The sequence below is a fragment of the Aythya marila genome (genome assembly GCF_965140915.1).
Source record: "Aythya marila genome assembly, chromosome: 9".
Classification (NCBI taxonomy): Eukaryota; Metazoa; Chordata; class Aves; order Anseriformes; family Anatidae; genus Aythya; species Aythya marila.
The window spans coordinates 16847066-16859251 of NC_139050.1; the positions used below are offsets into that span (position 1 = coordinate 16847066).

Sequence of the window (12186 nt, forward strand, 5' to 3'; positions counted from 1 at the left end):
CTCTCCCGGCTCTTCCTGAAGTGTTTATCTCACCAGCCCCGGTGTCTCAGTCGCCGCCTCACGATCAGCACGATCATAAGGCTGCCTCGTGCTGCTGCAGTAACATCTTGGTGTTTCATTGTCACCTCTGCAGCTGGTAGAGAGCACCGCTTCCTGCAGGATCACCTTCCAGCTGCGATGCTGTCCCTTTTACGTCACGGCTGTGAGATAACACCTCTCCTTGCTGGCAGACGGGCCAGGTGGGTAGGCATCCGTCACTCCTCAGAGCTGTTTTGCACGTGGGAAGATGCAGTTTGTTGCCTGGTTGAGCGTCCTGGAAATCAAAGGCAAGGACACGGGATGGTTTTATAAATGAGGGGTAAAGCACAGGGCTGTGTCCTATTCCAGCTCTGCTACAGCAGGAAGCAGGGGGCAAATCAGCCCCTCTGAGTTTCTGGAGAGAGCCCCTCTCAGGCTTTGTGACAGGGTTGGGAGGTGCTGAGGTCTCCTGGCCGGGCAGTTTGTTGCTGATTTAATTGAAGATGCAACGCGTGTGCACTGGAAGGGAGAATCTCAAAGCTTTTCAAGCTTTTCTAAAAGTCCTCTTCCTCCTGTGTGTCACAGCCTCCTTTTCCCCAATGCAAACGCAGTGGCCCGCTGTGGGAATGCTGGCCTGGAGTATTACGGGTAGCATGCCAGGTTAATTATGGAGGGGGCAGGAAAAATAGCCCATGCCGTCTTCAACAATATCAAAGGGATGCTACCTAATGATTTTCCTATTAGCTCTTTTCCCAGCCTGCCAGAGTCGCTGCAGAAATGTCATTTACAAAGGCAGTTTGCAACTCATTACCCGGGATTTTCACTGTAGTTCTGCTCCAGAGAGCGTGGGCTTTTGCCGTGTGCCCCAACCTAATGAATTGCCTGATTCGCTTAGTGCTGCCATCCCTCCTGACAAGGTTAGTTGCTGACTGACGGGAAGGGGCCCGGATTCAATTCCCTTCTTGTTTTTGACTCATGCTTGTGTCAAGAGCAGGCTCCCTCTGGAAGCTGCCCTGTGATCCCTTCCCTTCGTTTTTCTGCATTCTGAGGGAAGCAGCCCATGCTTGGGGAATTTCTAGAGCAAATGGCCAGGGGTCTGTGCGCTGCTGCCTCCAGCAGTCCCTGCTCAATGCCTCGAGTCCCATTCCAGCTGGAAAATTCCACCGCTCTCCTGCTCTGGGGCTCTGGGCTTTTCTTCCTCTTCATTGGTTTGGGACTTGCTGTCACCTGAGCTGGGCTTTGTAACCCTTCAGCAATAAATACCTTGGAAAAGCTGCATTAATGGTGCCAGGGAAAAACACGCATCGTGGCTTGGGAGAAGAGAACTGATTTGCCATGTGTTGGAAGGCAACCACGTCCTTATTTGTGGGAGCTCCAAGCTCTGCTCCGGCCTGTTTGGGGCTTTGCGAGGCGCTTTTACAACGGCCCTGGGGAGAACTCCTGTCCTTTTCCACTAGATGGAAGATGAAGAGGAGAAACCAGGGCTGTCCCTCCCTGTGTTATATCACAGATGCTCCCACTTGAAAGCCGAATGGTGCTGCTGCTCCTTTGGCAGGTAGGGCAGGGGATGTGCTGGTCCCGTGGGTGCTCGTGTGACCTCGAGGAGCTCGGGACGCCAGCCGCCCGCGCTTCCAGGTGTGCACGCACGTGTCCACCCACCTCTGCCAAGTGCCAGGCTCTGAGCTCACTTTTCAGAAGCTGGATGCCAGCCCCCTGAGGCTGCAGCTTGCATCCAAGGCAGCTCTTGCTATTCGATTATCCCGTGTCCGTGCTGGGATGTGGCTGGGGAGGGTTTCCAGCGCTGGCCCCGCATCCTTTTGCTGGATGTCGCGAGGGTTTGACCCGGCGGGACCACGCAGCGAAGTGAGATCCGTTTGTCTCTGCTGCATGCGATGCCTCCTCCCTTTTTAATTGGATTCCCGTGTCCCCTCTCTTTCCTCCTGGCCTCGTTTCCTACGGAGCCCCCGTCAGGGAGCCCTAATTGTGGCCTTATCGGATGCTCGCTGTGTTCTAATGAGCCCTTTCCGTTTCCCATTCTGGCCCGGCTGCCAAGCCAGGAAGGTGCTTGTCAGCACCCCGAGAGCTGACCTCTGCTCGCAGCGCCGCGTTGCCCTGCCAGCCCCGGGCTGTGCCGTCTGGGTGCTAAGGTTGAGCCGAGCTGAAAGTTTTCCCAAGTGCACTTTCACCTCCGAGTGCTGCCTTCTCCCTTCCACGTCAGCTCCTGTCCCTGCGTGGGCGTTTTGTTCCCATCCTGCAGGTGGGGGAGCAGGGTGACTTAACCCCCGGTCAGGGGGGATCAGCAAAGCCAGGAGCCAGCTGTTAGCCCCTGCTCCTCGCTCTGCCCGCTCTCCTTTTTGCCAAGCTAACGTCCTTTTGTGATGCAGCTTCGTCTTTTTCCTCGGGCTTGCTCTTTTCCAGGAAACCCAGTGGACAAGAAGGGACCCATGCTCTGAGGCTGTGCTTTTCCCTCCCGGACCTCACTCTGCAAAGGAGAAGTGGGAATCCGGGCTGCATGCGACCCCAGGCTGTGATCTCTGAGATTGCCCCAACCTCAGCTCGGGTCGTTGCGCCCCACGTTAGGTAGTTGAGTTTCGTGGAGTGAATTCCTGAGGCTGAATTCCCTCTTCCCCCAGGCAGACGGTTTCATTCCGGGTCTGGCTTTGCAACACGAAGCCAAAGCTGGAAGGGAGACGGGCCTCACCTTGGTCCCAGCCTGGGGTACCTGCTGGCATCGTGCTGAAGGACCAGGACGCGGAGGGTGACCAGCAGCACCACCTCCTTACACCGCTGTCCAGACCCTGTGTACGTGGTCTGAGCAACAAGCGATTCCTTATCGCCCTGTAGGTTTGCTGGGTGATTTTGGACAGTCCCCTCTGACTGGCATCTCTTTAGGATTACCTGGCACAGCCCTTCCTGTCCTCTAAAAGCACACAGAGCCAGTAGGGTGCACTTTCTGGGCACACTATTTGCCTTACAGAGCCCTGGCGGCCGGTTCTTACACGGGGGCATCTCAGGAGGGCTCTCACTACCCCGAAGCTGAGCACAGAGCTGCCCATCCTGCCTGTTCCCTCCTAGATCTCAATTTTGTTCCCAACAGTCAATATCTTAGTGGTCCATCAGCTGCAGCTCCTCGTCCAGCTGGACTTTGTGGGCGCTGCGAGGTGGGGACCTGCCTCTGAGGGAGGTTTTGCTCCTAGGAGGCTGGCGACGCCACGCGCGCGCCTCTAACCCGATGATTGAGCTGTCGGGTGTCTGGCTGAATCCTCTTGTCCTGTAAAGCTAATGTTCTCTAATAGTTGGGGAGAGCGTGGCTGGAGGTTTCTATGGTTTCCCGCTGGTTGCTAAGGGAAAGGATCTCTTTGCCTCTGGGTCTCGGTGACTTTCTTTTTGCCCTGTCCTAGGCGCCGGAGCCCAGCAGCACACAATGCTCGTTGTTTCCCAGCCCGCTACAATGGTTGGGGCATAATTTGTGACTCCCGTCACGGCTGGGCTGGGCGCCTGCCACTCTTTTTCTAAGGCCTCTTTGAAGAAGGAGACCAAAGAGCCTTGGTGCAGGAGTTTGCCTACTTGCTGCGCTCCCCGCCCCCTCGCTTGCTGTGTCCTTTAGAGCTCCGAGTCATTTTAACGATTTATTTCATGCACTTTACATAGCAAGAAGCCGTAGCCACAGCTGTGTCCGTGAATCCTTACCAGGCAGCTCTCGGTATGTTTTGGTCTGTCTATGTATTGTCCCGGGCACGGGTAAATAAACCTCTGCTGGAGGAAGGGACTTTGCAGCTTAGCAGCGAACGCTTGGCGAGCGAGAATATCAACAAGATACTTAGTGAGCTGCTGGATCCCGGGATAACAGCAACTCCAGCATCAAGCTCTGCTCCCGCGAGCACAGCCGGGGCCGGATCCGGTGCGGTCTCACTGTTGCTGCCGGCAGGGACTGCATCTCCATACGGCCCCCGGTGGTACAGCTCTTACAGAAGGCAATTTGGACCCAAACCTGCAGACTGGAAGTGGTTAAAACGCGCCCAGACCCAACGCTGCGCTCATCACACCGCTCGCGCTCCGCATCTAGGCTGTCGGACGTGCTGGGCTTATTTCCACGGGTGCGATTTGGGATCTGGGCGATAGATGAGTTGCCCGCGGCCGCGTGCTCTCGCGGTGAGTTCAGTTGGGTTCTGCACAGGCTTGCAGCTGCACGCAGCGCCGCGCAGGATTCGGTCCGTCTGAGCATCACAGGATTGGGCGCAAGTTTACTTTGCATATGGGATCAAAGCTTAAAATATCAGCTGGCCTTTCTCTCGCTCCTGACTTTTCTAAAACATCTGAACAATTTCTTCTTCCCCTCTGTTAAAATCAATCAATCTGACATTTAAATTGTACATGAATTTGATAAATAAAGACAGGTTACAAAATGCCACACGGAATGATTTTTTTTTTTCTTTACCTTTTTCAACTACTTAGGACAAAAAAATGTTACAATGCTTGACTTTTCATTTAGTTACATAAATAATTTTTTATAAATATCTCTTTATAAACAATATATAAATAGCTTTACAACATAAATACATTTATGCATGACATGAATTTACAAACAGCAATGTTATACAGCTGGCTTCATCAGTCTCTTGGAAAAGCACTGTCCCTTGTCTTGGTGAGTGTTTGTATATATAATATATATAAGATAGAGAGCACTTTTTAAAAAAATAACAAAACCAAAACAGCTGGTGCCATGACTCCTCGTACCGAAAAGAAAAACACAGCCACATCTTTTGTCCATTTCGGGGGGGTCTCTGCTCTTCTAGGCGTTGCTTGGGGGATGGCCATGCCTGGCCGTGGTAGGAGAAAACGGACGGCTGCTTCAAAGCCCTGCGAGGAACAAGAACAAGTGCCTGTTAGTACTGGCTGTGCAACAGACCTTCCCCGTTCCAAGCTGAAAGCCCCCCTGGAATAATCCTGGCATGGAGCTGGGGGGATGCTGATGTCAAACACTCTGCTCGTGTGAAAGCCAAAACAACTTTCCCTTTGCTTTTTGGCTGTTGGGCACTAGTGGGGGAGGCTGGGGGAAGCTCCCAGTTCCTCTCTAAGGGTCACTAAAGAGCTTACAACCTTGTCCTGTGTGCCCCTGCCTGCAAGGACCAGATGCGGGAGCTGAATCCAAAAGGAGTTGGACCTAGGATTCCTTTGCCCCAGTCCAGGCTGAAGGTTTCTGGTCCTTGCACCCGGTAAGGACAGGGTTTGGAAGCAGCGGGTGAGGACCTGACCTGGCTGGGAGACGAGCTGAGCTGAGTCTGTGAGGTGAAAAGCTTCCTGATGAGAATTTGATAAGGGAGGATGGCCGCGAGCCGGCTGCGCAGCACGCACTTGCTTTTTGGAGCCCAGAGCTGGGCCGTGCCTTGGGAACTGAGAGCAGCTGGACGAGGGCCACCAGCAGCAGGGGGACATCCCTCTGAGCAGGGCCACGGAGTGGCCTCAGCATCGTGCGGGCTCTGCTCACCCCAAAACCCTGCAGAGCATCGGGGTGTCTGGATGCCGTCCTCCCCATGGCCGGTTACCCCGCTGATAGGCAAGGGCACATCTTGGAGCCGGGCTGCCCCCGGTGCCATCAGGGAGGTGACACTTCCCTCACCCTATGGGGACCAGGGACACAAATTGTGGCTGTTTAGGGCTGCCTCGGGTGCTTGGCATGGGGTTAGGAAGCGCTGCCCTGTGCTGTCGCTGCCTGCTGGGAGGCACCTGCAGGCTCACGCATCCTCTTGGCTTTACAATAAATTAATCAACGTGTGGCTGCGATTTGTCCTCTTGCTTGTCCTGTGACGGGTACCTGGCTTATCCCGCCACAGGACGTGTGCCCTGTAGGGCAGCCACTGCTCGGAGCCCCCCACAGGGCTGCACCCCCTTCCCTTCAGCATCCCCCCCAAAGCCTTGAGGACCCCCTCCCTTGACCAAACAGCCCGGGACCCCCCAAACACAGCGTGAAGCCGCCAACTAACTCCGGACGAGCACTTTTAGGGACCCTCCCAGCCCCAAAAGGGCCCCGATGGAGCGGCGGCGGCGCCCCACTCACCGCCAGGGGTCCCTCAGCAGCCGAGGCCGCTCATGGCGCCGATGCGGTCCAGCTTGAGGCCGAAGCAGCCCTTGCCGAGCCCTTTCTTGTGCAGGCCCTTGTGGCGGCGGCCCGGCGGGTCCTGGAGCAGCCTCGCCCAGCCGGCCCGAGGCCGGGTTTCGGCCCGAGCCTCCCGAGCCTCCCTGGGGCCGGTGCCTCGGCTCCGCTCCTTCTCCTTCTCCTTGTCCCGCTCCTTGTCCCGCTGCTCCGCGCCTGCCGCCTCAGGCGGAGCCGCCGCCGCCGCCGCCGCCGCCCCGCGGGAAGCCTGAGGAGAAATTTGGGGAGAGGGGGGTAGAAAGAGAGAAAGAGTCAAGGGGTGTCGCTCACCGGGCTCCGAGCTGCACCCCCTTACCCAGGGGCACCCCTCTGCCCCTTGGGGTGCCCCCCAAGCAGCCCCCCAAGTCTGGGTGAGGCACCCCGACACTGCTCAGGGTGTCCCCCCGCACCCCAAAGCGGTGTCCCCGCTCTCCCCGTGCTGCCCACCCTAGGGTTAGGGCATCCTCAGCCCCCTGCAGAGCATCCCCAGTGTCCCCCCTCTCCTGCTGGGGTCACAGAGCCCCCCCACAGCCCTCAGGCTCCTTCATGCCAGGGGGGGGCTCCTGCTTCTGCTGGGCTGCACCCCGGTTTTGTGGAGTCGGGGGGATCAGGGACCCCCTTCTCCGGGCTGCTGCCCCCACCCTGTTAGTGCTCTCTGCCCCCCCTTGTCCTCCGGTCCCAACTCATCTCTGGGGGCACACCCCCGTCCCCACTGCCCCCCATCTCCCAGGCCTCCCCCCTGTCCCTTTTGGGGCTGCAGCTCGCCCCCATTTATCTTCCCGGCTCCCCCATATCGCCCCTTTCTCTTCACCAACACCCCCGGTGCTGTCCCACCCCCCATCCCGTGTCCCCTCTCTGTGCCAGGTCCCCACACAGGTGTCGGTGGCCTCCCGAGCATCCTCCTGCTCCGCAGCACCGCGGGACACCCGGCTCCTGGGGACACCCACTTTTGGGGTGCCCCATGCCCAGGGGATGCTGTGGGTGTCCCCACACAGGCTCTGGCCTGACACCGTGCACCTGCATACACGATCTGGGGGTCTCATCCCCATCCCCAGGACCCCAAAACACAGCGGGGACCCTGGGGTGACCAGGGTGGGGGCCAGGGGCTGGCAGGTCCCCACCTGGCTGTGAGGGGTACGGGGTGCGCAGCATCCCCCTCCAGATGAAGGTTTGGGGCTGGCGTCCCTGAGACACACACACCCGGGACAGAAAGGGGGGATCCCCTAACACCTAAAAAACCCCCGGGAAGGACGACCCTGCCGTGCACCCCGGGGTGCCCCCCACATCTCCCCCTTCACCCTGAGGACGCTTTTGGGGGGGAGCAGCGCCGGGAGAGCAGCGGGGCAGGGGCAGCCTTACCTTCTGTGGGAGCTGCGACGCCGGCTTCGCCTCCAGCCTGACGGAGAGCAGAGCAAGTAAAAGTCCACCAGCCAGCAAGGGTGAGATCTGCATCCTGCGGGGCAGCACGAGCGGGGACGGGGGGCCTGGAGGCACCGGGGAACGGAGGGGAGCCCCCGGGGAGAGGCCGGGACGGGCGGGAGTCAAAGTTGAGAGCGGAGCCCCGAGGTCCCTCCAGCCGCCTGCGAAGTGCCGAGCCAGTGAACTTGGGCTTTCTGCTTCATTCATTTTATAACCCAACCTGCTTGGTGATGTCATCTAAACAACCAGGTCCAAGCCGGCCTCCTTCACAATAGCAGGAATTTAAAGGGGGGGTCCCCTCACCCCTGGCAGGAACAAATGACACATCAGCCCAAGGCGGCGGGCTCGGGGAGCTGGAGAACAACAACAAAAAAAAAAAAAAAAAAAAAAAAGAAAGAAAGCGGGGGGCATTTGGCTGAGCCCCCCCCGCAGCACCCCCGGGCCCCCCTGGGAGCTGCCTGCCCTCCCCTTGCCCCTCCGCCCCACAACCCCTCGGCTCCCCCCGCTCCCCTGGGTGACCCCCACGGAAGGGCAGGGGGTGGCCGCTGCAGGATGCGGGGGGGGGTCCCGGAGGGGGGTTAAGTCCCAAAGGCAGAAATGAGTGAAAAAAAGAAGAAAAAAAAAAAACCACACTTTTTAATTTTCTACTTTTTTTTTTTTTTTTTTTTTTTTTTTTTTTCCCACATCTAGGGTTAATTCAGAATTAAACCTCCCAGATCCCTGTTTGCCAGGAGAGGGGGACACTGCCCTTCCCGGCAGGGGCTCTGGGGACACACAGGGACGTGGTGACAGCGGGGCTGCCCGTGGGCACACAGGTGGATGCCTCGGCTCGGAGGGGGGACCTGACCTCTTCCTCTGCTCCCCTGGTGGGTTTGGGGGGCTTGATAACGCCCAGACATGGGGCTCGTGACAACTACAGCTGATTTCCTCTGCAGGACACAGTCAGCGTCACACGGTCACTGCTGGGGACAGGACTCACGGGGACAAACCCGGCCGTGCAGCCCGGCCACCAGCTCTCCCACCTGCTGCCCGAGCTGGAGGCTTCAGGCTGGGACTCTGGGGATCAGCCCCGGCTGCTTGCAGGGGCTTGGGACACACGTCCGAGGGCAGGATTTGTGCCTCCAGCACCGTGCCTGGCACCAGGACCTCTTCCTGGCAGTGCTGAGAGCGCCCAGCCCCATCCCCAGCCCCCCAAACCGCAGGGATGCTCTTCATGCTCAAGCAGAGAGGTGCCCCCACATCCCTGCCCCGAGAAAAGGGAAAACTCCGGGCTCTTTCCCCTCTCCCCAGGGTCAGCTCCAGGCCAGTCCCTTCCTCCTGCAGGAGCTGCCCCTTCTCTGGGTCTCTCCAGGCTCTGCTCTGCCTCCACGGGGGGGGGTTGGCAGGGCTCCTTGGGGGTCTGTGGTTTTCTGCTCCACAGCCCGGGCTACTGGGCACAGGCCACTTTGCAGGGAATCGTCTTTTCAGCTCCACGCGAACGGGAGCTGGAAGGAGAAGGTCTCGGTGGTTTTTCCATTGCGCCTGCCAGGTGGAGACAACTTGGGCTTTTTGGAGCGCAAAGTTGTGCTTGGGCATTCGTCTGCGTGCAGGCAGATAAAGGCGATGGAGGTAGCGTTACAGCCGGCCCCGGGTGCCAGGTAACCGCGGGGGCAGGCACGGAGCAGAGAGGCCCCCTTCTTTCTTCCCGGGGCTCGGTATTCACCTCCCGCAGCCTCTCCCAGGCAGCAGGAGGGATGCTCTGCAGCACTGCCCCGCTTGGGGAAAAATCCCAAAGGGAAGGGGAGCCGGGCTGCGGGTCCCTGCAGCCTGGGGCTGGTGCACGAAGCCCCAGGGTCCTGCCTGGATGCTGAGAGCAGCCCCAGCTTCTCCCAGGGGACCCCAAAGCGAGGAAGAAGCCAGGGCATGGGGTTGGGGGCACTGCCCGGGGAGGAAGGGCTGCAAGCTGCTGGCTGCGAGCCCCCCAGCAGCCGTGGGATGAAGGGAGGCAGGAGGCTGTGGCTCTGCCAGCCCCGTGCTGGAGCATCCCAGCGTGGCCACGAGTGCCACAGCACGGCCGGGTCCTGCCGCCGCCGCCGCGCTCCGCCAGGCTTCCACCGGCGTGGTTTTCATTAGCGTGTTTTCTTTGTCACACCGCGCACAGCCTCGGATCTGGGGAGGGAGGTTGGGGGGGGGGGGCTGTTCTTTATAAATCCAATTAGTGTTGTTATTCAAATCACTCCGCCTGCCCTGCCGAAATGAGCTGCAGTCAGAGACGTGGCGCACACAAAGCCTTGCCCTTAACCAGAACCAGACCGAATCCACCGGCGTGGCTTCGCGCCGGCAAAAAAAACTCCTGGGGGGGAGAGAAGGGATGGGTTGGAAGGGGTTAAAAGCAGGGAAACCTTTTGCTTTTTGGGATGGGGGCCTGACAGCCTTTAACCCTTGAAGGGATGGTGCCTGTGTGGCTGGGGGCTTCCCCTAGGCTCCAGCTCAGCGTGACCAGGAAGGATGGAGAGCTGGGGGTCAGGTGTGAAGGTGTGAAAGGTGTGAAAATCCCCACGTGAGTGCTCTGCGTGTCACCTAACGTCCCCGTGTGGCAGCAGCTGGGTGTGAGGTGTCCCCGTGTCACTCTGTCAAGCTCACCCCTCTCCTGAGAGCATCACCCAAGGTGTGAGGAGCCCCGCACTGCGCAGAGCTCTGCCCCCGAGCTGCAAGCGATGGGAAGCTGCAGAAAGCAGGGAGCTGCGGGGCTGCAAATTAGGAAAAGCCACCGAGTGGCCCCACAGCGGGCTGCCTGCTGAGGGGAGAAGCGGGGGATGCCGGAGGATGGATGGAGAGGGACTCGTGGAGCGTGACTGGTGCCAGCGTGATGCGGGGCGGGGGGAGGTGGTCACGGTGTCACCGCGCGTGGTGACAGCGTGGGTGTTTCTGCAGAGCCGCTGCCTGATCCCACAGGAGGGGTGAGTGATGCTGGGGGGAGCTGGCTCCTGTAAAACCCCTCGGGATCCACGCTGTTGAAGCGCCAGGTTTGGCTCACGTCCCATGGGGTGACCCCTGAGAGGGTTTAAAACACGACCGAGCTCTGCCCGCCTGAGCCGGCTTAAAATCAAGGCAGAAACGTGGATGCCAGCCTCAAGGAACGTCAGGAGGACGTGTGTCCGGGCTGTGCCCTGCACGCCGGGATGGAGCAGGCAAATCCCCCTCCAGCAGCACCCCGTGGCAGTGCCCAGGAGCAAGATGTGGGCTGGCAGCTGCCGAGAGAGCACCACGGGGGGGGGGGGGTTCAAGGTGATGTGACGGGAGATTTCATCAGCTCGCAGTTTTCTACAGGTTTTGCAGTCCCTCTCCGGGGGTCTGGAGCCTGCAAGCTCAGCAAGAAGCAGTTTCAAGGGGGAATTTTTCAGGCTCCGTGGACAGGTTTCTGGGAAAACACCAGCCCCGAGGGCAGGGGCAGCCAGGGGCTGGGGTGTTTGGATGCCGGGAGCCCCCCCAGAGCAGGAGCCCCCATGGGCTGCGGGTTCCTCTCCAGCCACTGGCCCGGGTCTCTGCGCCTGCAACGCCGATGGCAGCTTTCGGCCTGTTTGAACATCCCCGGTGTTTATTTTGGATGCTTCTGCTGGATGAGGTATTACAGGAAACACTAAATGGTTTTACATTTTCCCCCCCGTCTCCTTTGGGTGTAGGAGAAGGCTCTGGTCCAGGACACACGCGCGTCCAACATCCCCTCGTCCCAAAGCGGCACCGGGATGGGGAGCTGCCCTGATGGAGCAGGAGGGGACGGGGCCACGCTGTCCCTTCCCAAAACCCCACAGGGTAGGGAGGGCAAGGGGAGAAGGGAAAGCCCTGTGCTGGTGCTGCCGTTTGGGGTTTGCCACGCTGAGGTACCCGGGATGCTCCAGCCACCTCCCGACTTCCTGGGTGTTTCTTCTCCCCAGGGCTGCGTGGGGATGGCTGTGCTCCAGGGCTGGAGTGGAAACATGACTTCTCAGGCTTTAATTGAACATTAAAAAAATAAAAATAAAAAAAATAGGCAATTACGATGCACTGGTGAGTACACGCTGTGAGTCTCCCCCTGTGTCAGCCACGGAGGATGTGAATTGCGTCGCCTCCAGCTGCCAGCAACTAACGCAGGAGAAGGTTATTGGGATTTTCTGACCTAAATGCCACATTCTTCTTTGTCCTCCCTTTTCCAGATGATTGCCCTCAAAAAAAAAAAAACAAAAAACAAAATAAATGGGAAAATATCAGCTGCAATAAGTCCCCAGAATCAGCCTAATCCTGTTGGTTTTGGCACTGGGCATCCCTTTGGGAAGGGCTGTTGCCTGCAGAGGTGATGGCCAGGAAAGGCCAGCGGTGGGATGTCACCGCCACGCTTGTCCCCACAGAGGAAGAATGAGACCAGAGGGTGCTGAGCCTCATGGAGAGCCATCGGGGAGGACCCTACAGACCACAGGGGGAACAGACACCCAGCCTGGCCCCAATATTCCCCCCGCACCGCCCCCATATCCCCGGGGCTCTGCTGTCAGCGCCGCGGGCACGTCGGGGCCAGGTTCTGGCTGGCCGTGGCTTGGCAGCACCTCCCACGCCTGGCTCGGAAGAAACCCCGCAGCACTGGCTGCTTTGCCCTGCACGCCCCG

The 12186-nt window shown here is 59.0% G+C and overlaps 1 protein-coding gene across 1 annotated transcript; it reads right to left on the minus strand.

Moving 5' to 3' along the window:
- Window positions 1–2284: 2284 nt before the first annotated feature.
- NPPC (natriuretic peptide C) lies at window positions 2285–7743 on the minus strand. Its single transcript, XM_082767028.1, has 3 exons — window positions 7511–7743; window positions 6077–6380; window positions 2285–4878 (listed from the first exon to the last, which is right to left on the minus strand). Exons 1-2 carry the CDS (start codon window positions 7601–7603, stop codon window positions 6090–6092), a joined length of 384 nt encoding a protein of 127 aa, XP_082623154.1. The 5' UTR covers window positions 7604–7743; the 3' UTR covers window positions 2285–4878; window positions 6077–6089.
- Window positions 7744–12186: the final 4443 nt, after the last annotated feature.

Bases quoted from the DNA above. Each gene is read 5' to 3' on its own strand.
- NPPC (XM_082767028.1), bottom strand. From the start codon at position 7,603: ATGCAGATCTCACCCTTGCTGGCTGGTGGACTTTTACTTGCTCTGCTC. The intron at 6,381-7,510 runs GTAAGGCTGCCC...ATTTCTCCTCAG, and splicing joins CGTCGCAGCTCCCACAGAAG to GCTTCCCGCGGGGCGGCGGC.